Below are 21,735 nucleotides of genomic sequence, written 5' to 3'. Positions count from 1 at the left end.
GGACAAATTGTAGAGAGTCCAGAGAAGAGCAACAAAAATGATCTAGAAAACATGACCTATGAGGTCAGACTGAAAAAAGTGGCTTTATTTAGTCTGGAGAAAAGAAGATTGAGAGGGGGCATGATAACGGTTTTCAAGTACATAAAAGGTTGTTACCAGGAAGAGGGAGGTAAATTGTTCTCGTTAACCTCTGAGGATAGGACAAGAAGCAATGGACTTCTAAACCTCCCTTACTGCAATTGGTTGGACATTAGGAAGAACTTCCTGACTGTCAGGGTGATTAAGCACAGGAATAATTGCCTAGGGAGGTTGTGGAATCTCTGTCATTGGAGATTTTTAAGAGCAGGTTAGACAAACACCTGTCAGGGATGGTCTAGATAATACTTAGACCTTCCACGAGTGCAGAGGACTGGACCAGATGACCTCTCGAGATCCTTTCCAGTCCTATAATTCTACAATAGCCACTTATGTCTTCTAACTTAGATGTTAACATTTTGTCGGCTGTAACGGCTCATGTTCTTTTCCATGAGCTGGATTACATGTATTAGTAGACAGGTCTTCAGTGTTTGTAGATTTGTTGAGAACATATATTGGGGAAGAACCCAAGCAAAAACTCATGTCAATTGTTAGGTGTTTGCATTTGTGGCCTTTTCATGTCATTTTAAATTTTTATTTGTGTGAGCAGAAAGAAGCTGCGTCTGTGGTATATTCATTTCCTGAACAGTCTAGAAGGAACAGACTAGTTTATCTTTTGTTTATGCACTAGATCTAAATTAAGTCTGCAGTTTGCATGCCGTGTCAACGTTTAGAGGAAAGAGGAATGTGTGTCTGGCTTGTAGGCCTGGCCACAGTACATTTCACAAAACTGCAGCAAAATTTGTCTGAGAGACTAGACTGCTAACTGCTGAATCTGTGAGCTAGAAACCAGAATTATTGCAGGGCTGACATCCTTGTCTTGGAGAATGGGGAGAGGACTTAGATAGTTGTATCACTTACAGAGTGCTGTTAACTGATGGTGTCAACTGTTAGAGGAAACTGCTTGTCTGACTAAATGCCAATTCATTGACTAAGAGAGGCAGAATATAACAGATTTAAAATGGCATCCAAGATTACTGCACGAGGAAGAAGATAAACTATCTAGTACTCACTGATGATTTTGCCATGATGGCTTCTTTATTGTACCTTTTCTTTCATTTTTAAGGGTGGGAAGGTCCACCAAATGTTTGTATTAATCAAGTTTTCACTTATTTTATTGTCTGTATTTATTAATTTTTCAGTGCTGATTCTGTTAGTTTTATCAGCTGCACCACCATCAAACGCTTGTCTATGGCATAGTATGTCACTGGTTATAGTTATCATTAGCAGGAACTTGAATGCTCAATGGTGCAATGCATTAAATTTTTTTTGATAATTTGTATAAACCACAGGTGCTTTCCAGATGACCAGCCAAATCAATTAATGTGCAGTCTGCAAAAGATTGGCGGTTATGAACTATTACTACATAGAGTAGAAAAAGTATATCTGAAAATCCTATTTTGTATCCTTAAAGGTTTACTGTCAAGTAACAAGACAGAATATGTAGCTTTCAAAATAGCACATTTTGATATTTTGAAAACTATATACTGTTATTAAATGTCCTTCTGGTAATCCCTGTATATATTGTCTTTAAAATTGATCTTCCCAAAAATGAAAATTGTTTTAAAAAGTGACACATAATTAGTGTAACCCTAATACATTCATAACACAATATTTATATTATTAGAATCTTACGTTCCGAAGGATCCCTTAGTGCTTTAGACTTTACAGATTATATATAAAATCTCTCTCTCTCTCATATTATATATATATATAGACAGATTGTATACAAAAGCAAATGTGTCTGCTGCAGAAATCCAACCAGCTCTGGGGTGAAACTTGCACCTATTTAATGGCATACAAGAATATTACATAACAAGTGAAGAAAACTATATCCCATTGAGACTGCGGGGAATTTATTTTAGGCGGGCACCTGTATTTACTCAAATTGGAATTTGGCCAGGTTCCTAGAATTAACAGTCCTCCCATTCTTTCAAAAATATGCCAGGATATATTTTAACGATCATGTATGTCAGCAGCTGTTTATTATATTGCCTCTGAAAGATTGCACAGTTTCCTAAATGTTGGGTAGGACATTTTTATCACAGACTCAGAGGTGAAGCTTGTTATCGACTGAATCTCCAGCATTAGGCCTTTAAAAATGTTGAGTTGCTGTGGGGAAAGGAGTGGTTTGGGGGTTTCTGCTAGGGTGATGATACTGACTTTATGTCAGGTCTTTATATTTCATGTCTCTTTTGATTTATATCTATTGTCACAGGCTAGTTCCTTATTCTTATAGGCATCAACATATTTGAAGTTCTACCCCTCTGATTGCTGTAAGGGAGGAGGAGGTTTCTCTTTTCCCTCCTCTGAGGGTAAGCACAGGTCTCCATTGTTCTGTTTTTTCTGGCCTTGTTTCTAAATAACTTCAGCATTTACCTTTGCTGCTACTTTATGCTTCTTCAAGTGTCAGCCTGCAATTAACATAATTCTGGGGGACAGGGTTCTGAATATGGAACAGTCTTGTTCATTTCACTAAGTTAATATTAGCCATAGTAATGCACAACAGCAGATGCACTGGTACTGTCTGCATGCTAACTCCAGAAAACAATGCTCTGTTAGTTTACATTTATTTCACATGTATTAGAAAGACTGCCATATAGTTTAACAATCATAAAGCATTCAAAATTTATTTTAAAGTGAAATCTTAAATTCTGTGGAAATTGATGACTTAGGACCCCAAACTTTCCAGGAAAACCTTCGTATTTCCCAGTGGTAAGTGGACTAGGGAATTCTCCAACCCTTGACCAAACTTGCAGCAGTTTGTGTCCCTTGTGGGAGGGAAGTACTAGTCCATCCTATAATCTTGTTTAGTTTATATGCTCTGATTTACTTATTCATGCCAATATGTGAACTACCTTTCCAAATTTACCTTTTGCTAAATAAAAATACACAATAAATAAAAATTCATAGCATTCCTAATAAACTGTCCATGCAATAAAAGAATATTTGTTTACCTACAATAATAATAGGAACCTCTGAACAATCTACTTCTCCCCTCCCATACCAGCCATAACTCTTTATTCACTCCCTCTCCAAATACCAGAGGAAAAAAGTGCAGCAAGCCTGGAAGGTTAACAAATTTATCCTCTGAACCACTGAAGAGACCCTTTCAGATTCATATTCCTCATAGAAAATGCCTTGCCAGCAGCTTGCTCTTATGTAAAACAGACTGGGACACTAGTTCAAGCATCTCCACTGATCACAATTATAGTACATCACAAACAGTGTTGGTGGGGAGAGGCAATCCTATATCTCAACGATCCCCCATCCAGATTTCAGTTCAGTGCACTCTAAGTTTCCAGTAGGAGACTTCCCATTCAGGTGCCAGTTAGATCCCAGTTTCTCCATGGAGCCATACAACCTTCTGGAACTGTTAGACTGAATTCCCAGTAACTTCCTTTTGAGAAAAGTGGATGCTTTGGTGGCCATTATTTTGGACTATCTTATGGAGGAGGTAGCAGCCTTGGTGTATGATCCTCTCCATGCAGACTTGACTTTCTAGAAGTCCTATCACAGTTTCTCCCCCTCCCCCCCCCCCGTTAGTTTGTTCATTTAATTTTATGCAGGAGATTCGCCAAACTTTTTATCTGAATCCAAAGAGCCCCAAAGCAACCCTCTGGCATATGCTAGGAGTCTTGAGAGTTTTTTTCCTTTTTCATTCTTAACTGTTTTGGAAATCCCCTTCTTAGTTCATTTTTTTGAAGGTACAGAGACTTCAAATAGGTTGTATCTTTCTGGGTTCATTCTTGAATCCAGAAGATCTATTCTGTAGCCTGTCTCTCCTGCCTGGAATGCTGCTTCTAATTCCACTGGAAGAATTTTGCTTCTTGAGAAGACAGAGAAGTCTCTGTGGGTGAGCTCTGCAACACTGGCATTTGATTCATATTATTCCTAAGTACTACTACCTGGATCTGATCCCCTCAGCCCATGCAGCTTTCAGCTGGTGGGTGCTTTAGAGAAATTTTGCATCATCAGGGATGAGCTCGTGTACCCCTTTGGATTGGGGGGTGCTAGGTCTGGATTTGGGACTTAATCCATGTTGTTCCTTTTATCAGATCCTCACCTACTTTTTCTTTTGCCACTCCAAACAAATCCTGTATTCTTCTAAAGCTTGCCCACCTGAGCCACAGTGTCTGCACTGGTTGAAGCCATATCCTGAAAATAAAAATTTATCTTCTTGTCAGTTGTTTTCTGGGATGTGGCAAACTTCCAGTCATGTCATCGCCTCAGGCGTAGGACACCGGCAAGTGCCTAGAGTATGCTAATGCGTTGCTAATGTGCATTGGTGGCACATGATGGCATATATCACATTGGTAGATATGCTGGTGAACGAGCCTCTGGTAGTGTGGCTGATGTGATTAGGCCCTATGATGGTGTCCCCTGAATAGATATGTGGACAGAGTTGGCAACGGGGTTTGTTACGTATCTATTCAGGGGACACCATCATAGTGTGGCTGATGTGATTAGGTTTTATCAGAGGCTCGCTCACCTGTACATCTGCCAATGTAATATATACCATCATGTGCCAGCAATGCCCCGATGCCCTGTACATTAGCCAAGGCAGTCTCTATGTAAAAGAATAAATGGACACAAATCAGACGTCAAGAATTATAACATTCAAAAACCAGTTGGAGAACACTTCAATCTCCCTGGTCACTTGATTACAGACCTAAAGTCACAATACTACAACAAAAAAACTTCAAAAACAGACTCCAATGAGAAACTGATGAATTGGAATTAATTTGAAAACTGGACACTATTAAATTAGGCGTGAATTAAAGACTGGGAATGGACGGGTCATTACACAAAGTAAAATTATTTCCCCATGCTTATTTTTTCTCCTTACTGTTACTCATACCTTCTTGTCAACTGTTGGAAATGGGCCATTCTGATTATCACTAGAAAATTTTTTTTTTCTCCTGCTGATAGCCACTCACCTTAACTGATCACTCTCATTATAGTGGGTCTTGCAACACCCATTTTTTCATGTTCTCTGTGTGTGTGTATCTATATCTATATCTTCCTACTGTATTTTCTACAGCATGCATCCGATGAAGTGGGTTTTAACCCACAAAAGCTTATGCTCAAATACATTTGTTAGTCTCTAAGGTGCCACAAGGACTTCTAGTGTCTGTAGCAGCTGAAACCACATCCTGGAAAACAGATAGTGAAATTCATCTTTAATATAAATATACATTGTAACTTTTAGAAGTCTACAAAGTCAAATGGGTAAATAACCACAGACTAGAATCATAGAATCATAGAATATCAGGGTTGGAAGGGACCTCAGGAGGTCATCTAGTCCAACCCCCTGCTTAAAGCGGGACCAATCCCCAATTAAATCATCCCAGCCAGGGCTTTGTCAAGCCTGACCTTAAAAACTTCTAAGGAAGGAGATTCTACCACCTCCCTAGGTAACGCATTCCAGTGTTTCACCACCCTCCTAGTGAAAAAGTTTTTCCTAATATTCAACCTAAACCTCCTCCACTGCAACTTGAGACCATTACTCCTTGTCCTGTCCTCTTCTACCACTGAGAATAGTCTAGAACCATCCTCTCTGGAACCACCTTTCGGGTAGTTGAAAGCAGCTATCAAATCCCCCCTCATTCTTCTCTTCTGCAGACTAAACAATCCCAGTTCCCTCAGCCTCTCCTCATAAGTCATGTGTTCCACCCCTAGGTCCTTTTCCTCAGAACTGCTGCCTAGCCATTCGGTCCCTAGTCTGTAGTGCTGCATTGGGTTCTTCTGTCCTAAGTGCAGGACCCTGCACTTATCCTTATTGAACCTCATCAGATTTCTTTTGGCCCAATCCTCCAATTTGTCTAGGTCCCTCTGTATCCTATCCCTGCCCTCCAGCGTATCTACCACTCCTCCCAGTTTAGTATCATCCGCAAATTTGCTGAGAGTGCAATCCACACCATCCTCCAGATCATTTATGAAGATATTGAACAAAACCGGCCCCAGGACCGACCCCTGGGGCACTCCACTTGACACCGGCTGCCAATTAGTCATGGAGCCATTGATCACTACCCGTTGAGCCCGACAAACTAGCCAGCTTTCTACCCACCTTATAGTGCATTCATCCAGCCCATACTTCTTTAACTTGCTGACAAGAATACTGTGGGAGACCGTGTCAAAAGCTTTGCTAAAGTCAAGAAACAATACATCCACTGCTTTCCCTTCATCCACAGAACCAGTAATCTCATCATAGAAGGCAATTAGATTAGTCAGGCATGACCTTCCCTTGGTGAATCCATGCTGACTGTTCCTGATCACTTTCCTCTCATGTAAGTGCTTCAGGATTGATTCTTTGAGGACCTGCTCCATGATTTTTCTGGGGACTGAGGTGAGGCTGACTGGCCTGTAGTTCCCAGGATCCTCCTTCTTCCCTTTTTTAAAGATTGGCACTACATTAGCCTTTTTCCAGTCATCTGGGACTTCCCCCGTTCGCCACGAGTTTTCAAAGATAATGGCCAATGGCTCTGCAATCACATCCGCCAATTCCTTTAGCACTCTCGGATGCAACTCGTCCGGCCCCATGGACTTGTGCACGTCCAGCTTTTCTAAATAGTCCCTAACACCTCTTTCTCCACAGAGGGCTGGCCATCTACTCCCCATGCTGTGATGCCCAGCGCAGCAGTCTGGGAGCTGACCTTGTTAGTGAAGACAGAGGCAAAAAAAGCATTGAGTACATTAGCTTTTTCCACATCCTCTGTCACTAGGTTGCCTCCCTCATTCATTAAGGGGCCCACACTTTCCTTGGCTTCCTTCTTGTTGCCAGCGTACCTGAAGAAACCCTTCTTGTTACTCTTAACATCTCTTGCTAGCTGCAGCTCCAGGTGCGATTTGGCCCTCCTGATTTCATTCCTACATGCCCGAGCAATATTTTTATACTCTTCCCTGGTCATATGTCCAAACTTCCACTTCTTGTAAGCTTCTTTTTTATGTTTAAGATCTAGGATTTCACCGTTAAGCCAAGCTGGTCGCCTGCCATATTTACTATTCTTTCGACACATCGGGATTATGATTCCTTTACACTCAGGGATAATAAATGTGGCTAGCAGGCCTCTTGCAAAAATAACAGTTGTAAACTAGAGAATATTCACATAATTGGATGCTGTTTGAGCTTCATCAAAATCTTTCATTGACTTCTAATCATTATACCAATATTTTAGAAGCTTATTTATAATGTTCCAGAAACTCATGTTGCTTTTTCCTACTTGGAGTTCTTTATTACTCTCAAATCGATGATTTCTGTGTAGCATATCAAATAGTGCACTTGTTGAAACATCTTTTATGGAGTACGAGAAAAAATATGAAACTCTAATACATGAAGGAACATTGGCAAGGTTGTTAGACCCGGAATGTGACCGAGGCTACCACAGTACAAATGATCAATAATTTCTGTATATGTAGAGATGTGAGTGCATTTTCAGAATAAATGTCTTATAGTCCCTTAAAAAATAAGTTGCAGCAGGCTGATATTTCTAAACAACCTGACCATAATAAAGCAGCGTTTGCTGATTGTGGGGGCGAGGAGGAGTAATCCATACACAAAAAATTTCAAAAAGAAAAGGAGTACTTGTGGCACCTTAGAGACTAACCAATTTATTTGAGCATTTGATTATTTGATGCTCAAATAAATTGGTTAATCTCTAAGGTGCCACAAGTACTCCTTTTCTTTCTGCAAAGACAGACTAACACGGCTGTTACTCTGAAACCTGTCAAAAAATTTCAGTTTCAGGTTTCCAAAGCAGTGGTAATCAGTAAGGAAAATGATATAGAAAATGTTTGAGGGGCCTTTTAATTATTTTAACCTTATCCGGGAAGTTTCTGTCTTCAAGGTAATTCCGTTGTAAATTCTTTTCTTGGAAGAGAATATTGTTGGTACCCCAAATTGTTCAAGAGACAAATTGTGATAGTTGGCTCATCAGAACCTGAGGGTATGTCTACACTACGAAATTAGGTCGAATTTATAGAAATCGTTTTTTAGAAATCGGTTTTATATATTCGAGTGTGTGTGTCCCCACAGAAAATGCTCTAAGTGCATTAAGTGCATTAACTTGGCGGAGTGCTTCCACAGTACCGAGGCAAGCATTGACTTCCGGAGCGTTGCACTGTGGTGAGCTATCCCATAGTTCCCGCAGTCTCCGGAAATGAGATTCAAAAGTTCGCGGTTCTTTTCCTGTCTACCTGGCCATGCATCTGAATTGAGAGTGCTGTCCAGAGCGGTCACAATAGAGCACTCTGGGATAGTTCCCGGAGGCCAATACCATTGAATTGTGTCCACAGTACCCCAAATTCGACCTGGCAAGGCCGATTTAAGCGCTAATCCACTTGTCAGGGGTGGAGTAAGGAAATCGATTTTAAGAGCCCTTTAAGTCGAAAAAAAGGGCTTCATCGTGTGGACGGGTGCAGGTTTACATCGATTTAACGTTGCTAAATTCGACCTAAAGTCCTAGTGTAGACCAGGGCTGAGAGCTGTCTACTATATAATGTTGTGTTATGTACTGTTTGCTTTTGTTTAAACTATTTAAAATATATGTGACTTTTAAGAGATGAACAGTGCTTTTGTTGGTGATGGTAGTTTTTTGTTTTGTTTTTTGTTTTAAACTGCAATTTCAAATTTAGAAATGCTAACTAATGTCACAATTAGATGAGAACTAGCCGAGGAGATTGTTCAGATGCATACTGTGTTGGTCTAGAGCAATATTCTGTGATGGGAAAATCTTAAATGCTGTTTTTGTGAGATTTCAGTGAGGAATACTAGACACTTCCTAAGATTTTCAGTATATTGGGCTGTATTCAAACCAGGTCCAGAAAACAAGTCTCTTCTAGTTTTGGATCCAACCTGAAACCCAGTACGGAGTGGTAGGCTCAGATCATGCAACCTCCATAGTCCCTCCCTCTCTGATTTCTAATTTCAGCAGGGGAGAGGTGTAGGGACAGAAGGTTTCAGTTGTGGCCCATCTCTGCTCAAGTAGTTGAAAAGATTTTTTTTTTAATTGAAATCCATGGTAGAGGTGCTTCCCCCATGCCAAATGGCATTGTTCTTGTTTGTTATGCTGATCATGATGCTACATGAATATGTGGATAGAGTATATGTATATAACAGACATACAAGTCTTCAGAAGAGAACAGCACTTTATAAAAATTCAAATTAGTTTTATAAAATATATAAATGTCAAATGCTCTGAATGGGAGGTGACCTTTTCATGTTTAACGCAACAGCTGAAAAAAGATGAGTAGAACAGCTACCAAGGCTGCAGGGAAATTGAATCCATGGTGCCTTTTTATTGTTCGTTCTGTATCGTTGATTCTAATTTTAGAAGCTTACATCACTTTAGTGATGATGACAGCCTCCCTCCCTCCCTTAGCATAGATCATATTTTCACACTGCTTATGAATCCTCCTGATCCTTTCAAAAAGATTTTTCTACAGCATGTTAGTAAGCATTTAGCTGCTGTGGAAACTGATGCACATAAGTAACCAATAGCAGAATGCAACGTTGCCCTAAAGAACTGAGGGAAGCTAAGTCCTATTTCCCTTGTTCAGAAGGGTCAGGAATAGGGTGGAGAGTTGCTTTAAAAACAGGAATTCCTGAAGTTCTAATGAGAGGCTAACCTTGCCACAAAATACAATGATTCACTTAAGATGCTTAAGTTAGATGTGGGGGAGGGGGAAAAGGAATCACACACGCCAGCAGTACTAAATCAGGGCAGTGTGGGGATGCTTCCAGCTTGTGCTGCATCTGCCACTGTATATAGCATTCTACCATCATCACTGCCTTCATTTTCATGTAAATACTCAAATATCTTATGCTAGTCCCTTGATACTGATGCTCTTAGCATTAGAATATTTGTGTATTAGGCTGTGTACTTGGAAATTAATACCTGCAAAGCCAGAGAGAAAAATGAACTATTTTAGGCTCAAACCCCTTTGCTTCATTTTGTGAAATGGCAGATTGCTTTCCAGCCAGCTGGTTTTAATCCCTCAAACCCCTCCTCCCATCCTGCTTGGTAGTAGGGTATAGTAGTTACTGTACTCAAACAAAATGGCAGAGAGAGAATGTGTTTGTAGCTGAGTACTTCAGTCATGCCTTTTTGCTCAGAGTGGTGCTCAGTTTGTGACTTGTTCTGGTCTTCGGTCCTAAAAGTCCAGCACCCTTCCTTTTGCTGGGCATGCAAGCAACTATCTTGCCTTTTCAGCAAGTGCATGCAGATTTTAATATCACTGCTTACCTTCACTGCACAGCTGAAATATTCAGACAACTGGCATTTCTTGGATTGATCTGGGAAAAACTGGTAACTATTGGTGGAGGTATCTTCTGGTGTCAGCTGTGAAATATACATGATTTTGCATAATTTCAATTGGTGGGATCTCTTTAAGCAAAGAGGAGAAATCTCTAATCCAATTTAAATCAAATATAAATTTAAAAGATCCAAATAAGTGTCTTAGTGCCATTTTTTTGTTTAAAAATCCTGTTCTTCAATGATTTAGTCTTGTTAAATAAATCTCCGTGTTCTGATTGTCTAACAGGCAGAGTGGGAAAATTCTGATACATTTATGGGTGGATAAGGAGACTGCTATGCATAGAAATAATCCTATGGAGTGATATTCCAAATATGAAAAGAAAGCATCATTGAGAAACAAGGAAGATTTTTCAGGAAGCACAGATCAAGATTTATTTTTTTAAAATAAAGCTTTCATATGCAATGAAAAATTGGGATTCATCTTAAAATGAGAAAAATGAAATACTGTTTCTGGTTTTAGCACATTTCTTAAAATTGTATTTTGGTTTAGATCACTATTAAACAATCTTTGCAAAAGATTTTTCCTCAAGTCACCGTTGTATTGTGATCTGACATTTATGTTCAACAAATCATTGTAAAAGAACTTGTGGCACAGTACCATAAGGAGCTAAGGTTAAAAAAAAAAAAATTCAGTATAGAATTAGGTCAATTTTTTCACCCTGTTCATAGCTGTTAGGCTGGCAGGTTTGCATGCAGGGTCTCGGATTCATTCCCTAAGGAACTGCAGTAGATTCAGTCTGATTGGTAGGAATAGGAAAAGGATGATGTCATCTTCACTTAAAGACAAAACTGGAAGGAAATAAAATTTTGTTCCCATTATTGAGCTTGTGTTTACAGTAGTTGTAAAATATGGCATTTACTCCTAACTCTTTAGTGGATTGAATTTCATGCACCATGCAGCAGTTTAAAATGCAGTTGTGAGATGAATATCTCTTGTTTAGCTGAACCAGAGAATTTGTGTGCTATCAGTACACATGCAAACAAGGGGAGAGGCTTCCTTTAGTTGTGTGTGTGTGTGTGTGTGTTTTTTTTTTATTGTAATTATAGTAATTGTAGTAAAACAAGTAATACAACTCAGAAGAGTTTGGACATTCCCTGATTGTTAGCAAAACTGAAAGGTTCTTATTTGTGTGGCTTTGAACCTGATGTTTATATTCAAAACGCTGTTCAGCAGTATTGCATGAATCATTTCAAAAGGTGTAACGCACTTTATAGCAATGAGACTGAAGTTGTCCTGTAGCCTGCTGTGCTGCAATACTGTGGAAAGAATAGTGAATTAAATTTTCTCTGTCTGGTGCTGCTTAATACTTCAAGGGTGGAATATTTATCTAAAATAAATATCATTGTGTAAAACAGGAAAAGATTTTGGCTCTGTGTGAGAACCTTATAAATAAATACATGCTAGATGTCAAATAAGTTGCAGTTGTTTCCCTCTTGATTTTACAAAATCAAAAATATTAATTGCATCTTAAAATACTTTTAGCCATTTTTTGTCATTGTTTGACAAAATTGGCAGTTTTAAGAATGTGATACAAATCCTTTGTCTTTCAAGATAGTTTCGGAAAGATATGGGGCTGGGAAGTGAGCTCATCTGATAGTTGAGGTGAAAATATAGAAGAGTCCTATTCAACTCTAATCTTTGATACGGCCTTGTTCTGGAAAGCAAGGTGGAAGTAGAATCATAGCACCCATAAGTAGGATGGCCAGGCCTCCAGTTTTTGACTGGAATGCCTGGTTGAAAAGGGACCATGGCGGCTTTGGTCAGCTCTGCCGACTGGGCAGTTAAAAGTCCGATCAGCAGTGCAGTGGGGGCCCAGGGCTAAGGCAGTCTCCGTGCCTGCCCTAGCTCCACGTGACTCCTGGTGGCCACTTCTAGGTCCTTGCGGCCCCTAGGCTTATGGGTGCCCAGGGAGGCTCTTTGCGCTGCCTCTGCCCCTCGTGCCGGCTCTGCAGATCCCATTGACCAGGAACCACAAATGGGAGCTGTGGGGGCGGCACTTGCGGGCGTGAGGGCAGCGCGAGGAGCCTCCCTGGCCACTCACGCACTTAGGGGCTGCAGGGACCTGTCTGCTGCTTCCTGGGAGCCACGGAAAGCACCGCCAGGACCCCGTACTTCCTCCCGCATGCCAATCCCCTGCCCCAGCCCGGAGTCTCTCCCGCACCCAAACTCCCTCCCAGAGCCCGCACCCCCTCCCAACCCTCTGCCCCAGCCCAGAGCCCCCTCCTTCACCCAAAACCCCTCATTCCCAGGCCCACCCCAGAGTTCACGCTCCCAGCCAGAGCCCGCACCCCCTCCCACACTCCAAACCCCTTGGCCCCTGCCTGGAGCCCCATCCTGTACCCCAAATCCCTCATTCCCAGCCCCACCCCAGAGCCTGCACCACCAGCCAGAGTCCTCACCCCTTCCCCCCCTGCTCCCCCCCCCCGGCACCCCAATCCCCTTCCTCAGCCCGATGAAAATGAGTGAGGGTGGGGGAGAGTTAGTGACAGAGGGAGGGGGGATGGAGCCTCAGAAAAGGGGCAGAGCAGGGGTGTTTGTTTTTGTGCAATTAGAAAGTTGTCAACCCTACCCATAAGCAGTTTTTAGTCTGAGATGAGGTGTGTATCTTCCCCGTGAAACAGATTTAGCTCAATTTCTTGAAAATGAGAATCTCCTGGGTGAGCACATGGGTGAAGCAAAGCTTCTCACTGGCAAGCCTCAAAGAGCCTGATTCAGAATCGAAGTAAAAAAGGGCTTTGCTGCTAGTAGCCTACTTATTGCTATTGCCACCACTTAGCAGCTAGCTGAAGCAGCACTGCAATTTGGTCGATGAGGAGAAGATAGGGCTTTTAATTTCCAATTCAGTTTAGAGGCAGCAAATAGTGTTGGGTGTGGATGGTGAGCTTACGACAGAAACTTGTGGCCTGTGAAAGTGGAGGGAGGACACTATGAAAAAGGGAATGGAGGAAAAAGATGGAGAACTGAGTGGACAGATAGTGCCCCCTTTTGTACTTGAAGTAAAAAGACCCTGAATACTAAATAATGGCTTTGATTTGGGCTACTATAGTTGCTTTTCCCCTCCTTAGAGGATGGTAATGGCCAATGGACTTCTAGGAACTGAGTGCATCATACCATTCCCTGCCCAAAGGTGCAGGAAATCCCAGGTGACATACCCGGAGTAGGTCTCCTGTGTGCTATGCTGCCATCCAAGCCACGGAGCTGCTGAAAAGTGTTTGTTGTTAGCTGCAAAAAGAAAATATCTTGCTATTCTTGCCCTCTAATTAGAAACTAGAATTGTTGCTCTTTCAGGTACTACCAGAGAATTGCAGTAGTTTGATTTTAAAAAAATCAGATATTTTTAAAAAAACAACTTTTAACGTGTTTGTTTTTTTCATTCAAACGATTTCTCATTTGGTTTACTTGAACATCTCCTTCCAAATAAGAAGTTTATATAATTCTTGGACAAAATCCCTTTAAACAATGAACAGAAGGATGTAAAAATGACAGCCAGAGCAAGGTCATTATATGGCATACACTTGAAAAACAGGAATTATTTTACTTTGAAAAGATTTTTTTACGCTGAAGTGTGTTAAACTTGAATACAAAGATAAGAAATGTGACTTGCCCAGAATACTGTTGAAAATGAAGTGTAAATAGAGACACATTTGAGAAGCTGATTTTTAAAAAATTCATAGTTATTGTATGTGCTCTGGTAGATAATAACAATGATACAAACATAATGTAGAACAAGAACGTTCTGTTAAATGGTTGTACAGAGATGTGTGTTTATATTAGGTCAATAAAGATGCTCTGCTAGCTGCATCTGCAGATACAGTAGCCAGTTGATCTAATGCAGTTTCTAAAGGCTTTCTATACAGGTGATGTCATCCTTTTAGCTCAGTTCCCCTCCCACTCTCTTTCCTCCTTATTAGATATTTCATCTTGCTGCGGAGCATCCAATCGATGGAAGCTTCTCCTGAGGGAGCTGCTGAGAAGCAAGCAAAAATAGTAGGAATTAGGACTCCAGCGTTCAGTCTTGCCGTAGCCGTGGATGTATATTTTATAGTGCATTATATAATTGTTTTAATTGGAAAAGCTAGGCTTGGATTAACCATGGTATCTGGCTGATGCATTAGAATACTAAGCAATACTGCAGAGTTGTAAACTCTGCACGATAAAACAGAGAGAGAGAAAGAAAAAGGGTTTGGTTTGCAGAGGTTCTGAGACATTCCATAGTGCAAACCTGTTAGAGTATATATCCTGAAGCTGCAATCTGGACACGAATTGAATTTTGCAGTTATGATGGGCAAGCATATAAAGAAGAAACTTTAATATCAAGGGTGTGGGATTCCTGAGTTGCCTAAGATGCAGAAGAACCTTTGCTAATTTGAACTACAATATTAAAATGTGAAGTTTTGGAACTGGAAGATAAACCAGCCTTACCTGCATTTTAGTAGGAAAAGAAAGACTTAGAAGAATTCAAGTCTCACCTTTTAGTATAATGTTACATTAATGTATAATTTTAATCCAGTTCAGAATTAATTCCATTCTACACAACCTTTCACTTGCATGCCTATTGCTTGGGGGAACCTATGGATATTTGTATTTGAAGAGCCAGGAGTACTGAAACATTTTGATTTTCATTTATGTGCTTTTTAAAACTGGAACATTTTTATAGGAATTGCTGCTGCTAACTCACTGCAACACTGAAAACTACTGAGATACAGTAGAAGCTGTAATCAAATTCATCAGTGTGAAAATCAAACCTGAGCAGTTGTGTGCATCTACATCCATTGCTTTTAGTTTATAATTTACAAGGAGAATCGAATACGGATTTTACTAAATAGTTTTCCTCTCTGGCTTTTATCTGAGAGAGGAAACTTTCCTTCTCAGCCCAAGAAATGGCTTTTCTTGTTCGTTGTTATGCCAATTGTCTGCAGCCATGGGCCTCCAAAGTAAGTAAGGTTTTTTGTCACTAATAAATTCTCTCTGAATCATACTGACAAACATAGTACTGTTTAAATGTTTCTGATCTAAGAACTTTTCAAAACATCCTTCGTACTATTCTGCATGAGATGTGGGACTCAACTATCCCAAAAGAATAATCCATGCATAATGTCCAAAAGGGCGGAGGAATCTTGAAATCTGACAATCAATATATTAATAGTATACAGATTAAAAGGTTGTGTAAAAACACTTGTGTTTTAACCCACAGAACTTGAATTTTAGGTCTACAGTGTGTACTCCGAATATTACTAAAATATTACACTTATAAGATTGGTTATGACTGCTTGTGCATATTGTTAACTTGATAAATATTGATGCTCTAACCCACTGAAGGTTTAATTTTCAAGATATATTATGCTATGCTATTGCTTTCTGAGATTTAATATTGGAGAAATGGTTAATTCAGTAGCTGGGCTGTGTATTTACAATTAACAACTTCAAATAATATTAATTATTTTTATGTGCATTTCAAAATGCAGTTTTTATGTGTAACTGTTTTTCTTTTAATGGAGATAATGTAAACCAAGAATACCTAAGCAGCCTAACCTGTCTTGAGGTGACTCCTTTAAAGACATTAACTAATATAGTACTTGTGTGGTTCTTTCTCTCAAAAAATTACTCCAGTTGCTTGTGTTTCATTAGCTTTGCTGGCTGCCAGCGCTGAAGTAAGGCAGTGCTTATATCTGAGTTGACTACAAACAGCCAGAGGCTAGATGTGTATATATTATTTTTCTTATTTCATATTTCTATTACAGTAGAACTTAGAGGTCCATGTTAGGATGGGGGCTGGGTTGTGCTAGGTGCTGTAATGTATGGAGATGGGGTGAAATCCTGGTCTTATTGAAGTCAAAGGGAGTTTTGCCATTGACCTCAGTGGAGCCAAGGTTTAACCATGACACCTGCCATGAAGAGTTTGGAATCTAAGTTGCATATAAAATGTGGGAGTGGACAGGAGAGGCATACAATCAAGTATATACAATTCTTTTATACATTACATTTTTGTCTGATCATTTTTCTGTGTCAATTAAAAGGCAAATGGAAATTCACTCTGTTTTAGCACCTGGGAGCTGCAGGTGTGAAGTACCTTAGAAAATCAGGTCACCTTTATTTATGTTCCCAAGTATGGATCTAGGTCCCTAACCATAATGCTTAAGGTCTTGTCTTCACGTACAGTGCTAAAGAAGGATTTTCTTTTAGGATTTTGTCCTAACCAAGACAACATGGATAATGATGCTTGCGCTTAAACAATCTTTTGAGGAAAAGTTGGGGTCCTAAAAGGACAGTTGGACTGCTGCATAAGTACTGTTGATGTTACCAAAAAGGCCATAGCTCGGTGGTTTGAGCATTGGCCTGCTAAACTCAGGGTTGTGAGTTCAATCCTTGAGGGGGCCATTTGGGATCTGGGGCAAAAATCGGGGATTGGTCCTGCTTTAAGCAGGGGGTTGGACTAGATGACCTCCTGAGGTCCCTTCCAACCCTGATGTTCTATGATTCTATGTGAATCTGGGTACTGGTCAGTCACTAGCCTGTGTGACTGAAACAGTGTAAAAGTATGACTAATAAAAAATAAATCTCATTGTAAATACACAAGATGCCCATCACCATGAGAAGAGTACATTGTGAGAAATTGAATAGAATAGGCAAATGTAAAATAGTCCATGCAAGCTAATGTTTTGTCTAAGTAGTCACCAGAAAAAAGATGTATTGTGAATTTGTGCAAATTGCATGAAGATTCTACAAGCCACTCCTTTCTTTTATATAAGTTCCTATAGAAGCCAGGAAAGTATTGCTTAAAGCCCTGCAGGTTATTCTATGACTGCCCAAAAAGGATCACTGCCTCTGTGCTGGAAGGTGGTGGTGTTTGTTTGTATTGCTTGAGCACCTAGCAGTTAGGGATCATGACCCCACAGCACTGTACAGACACATAACAAAAAGATGGTCCCGGAGCTGAAGACTTTACAATCTAAGTATAAGATGACACCAAACAGATATGGGCAGCATTAAGAAACAATGATTATGAAGAGCATGATAAACAGTGGTCACAGCACACCAGTTGCCTAAGCAGGAGTGCCCCTAGTTGTTTTCCTGCCCAGGGTGGAACACATTTTCAGTGCCCTTGCCAGGCAAGAAAAAACAAAACAAAACAACCCAACAATGAGCTGTTCCCTGTACAGCCATCCTGGAACTGGCCCTGTGTCATCTAAACAATATCGAGTTTTTTGTAGGCATCATGACAGAGGAGAGTTTTAAGGAAAGATTTGAAGGAGGACAGTCAGATGGTTTTGCATATGTTTACAAGGAACTACTCCTATAGATAATGGGTGGCAGGAAAGAAAGCTATGAGGTTATGTCTCTGTTCTGTTGTATTATGTTAAAATTAAATACTTATAATACAAAAAATGAGATCTTCAAAAAATGGTTTAGTAGTTCTTTGAAGCTTGTCTTTGGAATTCTGTCAACTTTCTCAGTGTCTAGAATGTGTGGTGTGCTTTTTGATATTAGACTCTTGAACATTGACACATCATGAAGTCATTATTAGAGAATTCTAAAATTCATAATTTGAAGTGTTTTGTAGCAGGAAAAATTATATGCATGCCCTGACAATTTTACAGATATTAAAATGCATACACACATGTTACGCATATATACTGCATGCAATGTATTTCTTACAGATAATATGCTTTTGAAAGATGTGCATTTCTTGTTCTGTTTTGTAACAAATATTTAAATCGTGAAGGAGGGCTCTTACATTTACAATTCCAGATGTTAGCTGTCGGATTAGATTTTAAATTAAATCTAATAACATTCCTTGCACTTTACTGTAGGCTTAGCAAAATCAAATTCTATTGTGTGGAACAGTGAGTCTAACTGTTATAGCACAGGACTGGGAGTCAGAACTCCTGGGTTCTATTCCTGGTCCTGCCACCATGGGACCTAAGACAAGTCACCTAACTTCTAAGTCTTAGTGTATGTCTAAATGAGCACTTACTGCCTGACAAGCTGGGGTGTAACTATACAGCACTCCAAGATGCCACACATTAACTGTCCAAGTGGACAGTTTAATAAAAGTTCCCTCGAGCACACTGACATATTGTGGTTTTGAAGCAGCAGTAGGTCAAAGCACACTAGGGAACTTTTAGTGCACATCAGTAGGATCTACACCTGCTGGAGTGCTATAAATTTACATCCGAGCTTGCTGTACAGTAAGTGCTTGTGTAGACATGCCCTTAGTTTACCCGTCCGTAAAATTAATTAAAGCAAATGTATTATCTCACAGGCCTATCTGAGTCCACTGGGTTAATCTTTGAGACCCTCAGCAGAAAAGCTTTTTATAATTATCAGTTATTATTTTCTACATAACAAGAGGAATGCAAGCAATTACCAGTCTTGATTCCATGTCCTTCTTGTGCCTGCTACTATATTTGATTCCATGTCCTCCTTGTGTCAGCTACTATATATGTGAAAAAGTAATCTTAATATTATTTCTGAATTTGTAAATGTCTTTAATGAAGAAGATATAATTGACCCACTGGCTCTCCTTTTTTCCCTACTTCATTTCATTTCTTACTCCTCCCAGTTTTGCCCTTTCCAGTCTCTTGCATATCCCATTCTCTGATCATTTCAGATCCTGTTCTTTCCTGCTACAGCACTCTACTCAAGGCTCTGGGGCCATCTTTTCCACTCCATGATGCTTCTCACTAGTGCTATGACTTTCACTTTCCCTCTTGTTGGTGCCCTTTCTATATATTTTGACATTACCTCCAGCATTTCATAAGTTTGACCCCTGGTGGTCTTTTCCTTCATGGATTTTTTTTACCTTCTCATCCGCTTCAATGGAAGGATTGGCACCTGGTAGAGACAGCTATGTTCCTTCCATGTACTTGGTTTATGCAGGGACCGCTACTGGAGGCACCACCTCTTCATGGAATCAGCAGATGCTTTTACTGGCTGCTGAGTATGCTTCATTGTGCAGTGTCCTGCTCATTTGTTCTTTACACCTGTTGACCCTTGGAGCAGTCTGAGGATGACCTTCAAGTGTCCCATGGGTCAGCATATGAGGACTCCTGCTTTACTGGAAATTAACTCCCTTTTCTAAAATAAATGTACATAATGTGACCCACAAACCTGTAAAACTTTGCTTTTTGTTTATTCCTTTTTGTTCAGTGGTTTAAAACAATTCAAGTTAAAATGGTACAGTATAGAGTAGCTGCCCATTTACTGAAGAAAACTGTAACGGTCCCTATGCTCCTACTTACAATACTGTGGTAATCAGCAAAGGCAGAGGCTAAATCATGGCAAATATACCGAGAGCATGTCTTATTTTCTCAGCAGAAATATCTAACTCCAACAAATTTCCAGGGTAGTATTTTGCATTTGTAGTCTGAGTGGATTGACAATCAAAAACATAAACATCTTGATTGCCTTGTTTCCTTCATCTTTCATAGATAAGAAACATGTATTTTTGTATAATTTTGTTTAAATTTAAATTTAAACTTTGGCATACAAAGTTTTATCACCATTTGCATTTATATGCTAGTCTCAGACCCAACATATGATTCCCATGTCACTTACATGCATGGATTTCTTCATGAATCAAAAAGAAAATGCAGATGTTGGGTTTGTATGTCAACTCTGTTTACGTAACTAGGGTCTTTAAGGGCTTCATTATGCGAAGGGACAAGACCTTGACTGTGTCTTCAACATTTTATTTCAATCTATCACTTGAGGAATTATTGTATTTGCATTATGATTTGTGCATTATGATGGATATAAGTGCATTACTGTAGATGATTGTCACTTGTGGGTTGTTATGGTGAAGGGAGCCATGAAGTGAAGGTAAGTTGTCAGCCTAAGGATATGTGAAGAGAGATTATCTCCATAATATTGTGCCAAACCGTGCATATTAGAGTATCATAAATTATTTAACTAATGTAAAACTTTTCAAAAGGTAAGTTTAGAATTTCACATGCCTGGGATACTGTTATCAAAATGAGAGATGCTCAAACACAGATAATTGCTGTATGCTACCTGGCTAACTAAGCTTTAATGATTTATGAGACACAGATTTGCTGTAAAACCCATAAATAGTTTTAATATTATTTGCCGATAAGCTTGTATTTTACTATAATGTATTTAGACAAATGCATCTTTTTCATCATATGATATATTTATTTTTTCGTGGCAAATGAGGCCAGTAAAGTTGGACCTCTGGAGAATCCACTGAGTTTCCCTGCATGCTCCACTTGCCATCTTATGACAAATTAGGATTTTGTTCTGCATATCGTTATAAGTGGATCAGAGGACTGTTAACTCATATTAGCTGACAATTCTTTCAGTATAAAAAGCATAACACACATTTTCATGGGAGCTCTCAGTATTATGGAGCTTTCATTGATAATTACTGGCAGTTTTCTCACATTGAACTAAAAGATTTAGTCATTCAAATTTTTTTGATGTTGAAGGTAGGGTGTGTGTGTGTGTGTGTGAACATTCTTAGCATTGTCATGATTTAAAGCACCGCAGTGAAATAATCTATAATTTAGACATAAAAAAACTAAGTTAAAATTACATTACCTGTCTGGTTTAAGCCAACATCAGAATCTAATTTGAAACAATGTCCTTCACTAACCCTATTGTATCTAAGCAACTATAATGCATTTTTGAAGCTTCCTTAAAAGTATTGTCTTACACACTATATAAGCCACAAAGGACAGATTTAAGACTCAAGATCTTGGGTTTCTTGGGTTTAAAACAATCTTTTAATGTTATTTTGATGTCTTTTATGTCAGTTTCCTATATTTTTACACTGAAAAGAGTCAAATGAATTTTTGTAACTCAAGAGTCATTCCAGTGCAGATTCCATGGATAAATTTGAAATCTCTGAAAATGAAGATTTGGTGATGAAAAATATTGATATGGCCCTTAGCTATATTGCATACATATGTCTAATAGTAATAACAGTTTGATGAATGGGAATGGAGTACAGTCAGTGACACTAAACAAACAGAAGTTTCTGAACACAGAGATATGTTTTCTAATAGCATTTATTGAAGTTTTTAAATTTAAAAACTATGTAAAATGTATATAATTTCATAGACATTGTTTCTGTGTGTCAAACTATTGGCTTTTATAAAATTTTATGCTGTTTCTGGGGCTGCTCAAGGTGACATATACTTGACTCTGTAGTAAGCTAAGATGATGTACTGACTTGAGTTCATCTGTGTCACTGCCATCAGCTGATGGGTGTTAGATTTTCTCAAGGCTTTAATTTAGAATGGTCCGACTTTTAGAAAATAG

At 39.4% G+C, this 21,735-nt stretch overlaps 1 protein-coding gene across 16 annotated transcripts in view; it reads left to right on the top strand.

Annotated features, from left to right (window-relative positions):
• The window catches only part of RAPGEF6 (Rap guanine nucleotide exchange factor 6), a 227,820-nt gene that overhangs the window by 96,317 nt on the left and 109,768 nt on the right, over nt 1–21,735 (top strand). The window contains exon 1 of one of the 16 annotated variants that reach the window (XM_073355616.1): nt 2,382–2,450. The exons of 14 other annotated variants lie outside the window; for them this stretch is intronic. Coding sequence is in view for 1 of the 2 variants with exons in the window: in XM_073355615.1 (XP_073211716.1) it covers nt 15,333–15,386 (54 nt within the window). In the remaining variant the exon portion in view is untranslated. Of the gene's footprint in view, nt 1–2,381; nt 2,451–14,417; nt 15,387–21,735 lie in introns of those variants that run through there. One more of the 16 variants, XM_073355615.1, reaches the window with a different exon arrangement.

This window comes from Lepidochelys kempii, chromosome 8 (assembly GCF_965140265.1).
Source record: "Lepidochelys kempii isolate rLepKem1 chromosome 8, rLepKem1.hap2, whole genome shotgun sequence".
Classification (NCBI taxonomy): domain Eukaryota; kingdom Metazoa; phylum Chordata; order Testudines; family Cheloniidae; genus Lepidochelys; species Lepidochelys kempii.
Note: the sequence above shows the minus strand (reverse complement) of the source record. Positions and strands in the feature narration are given on the sequence as shown.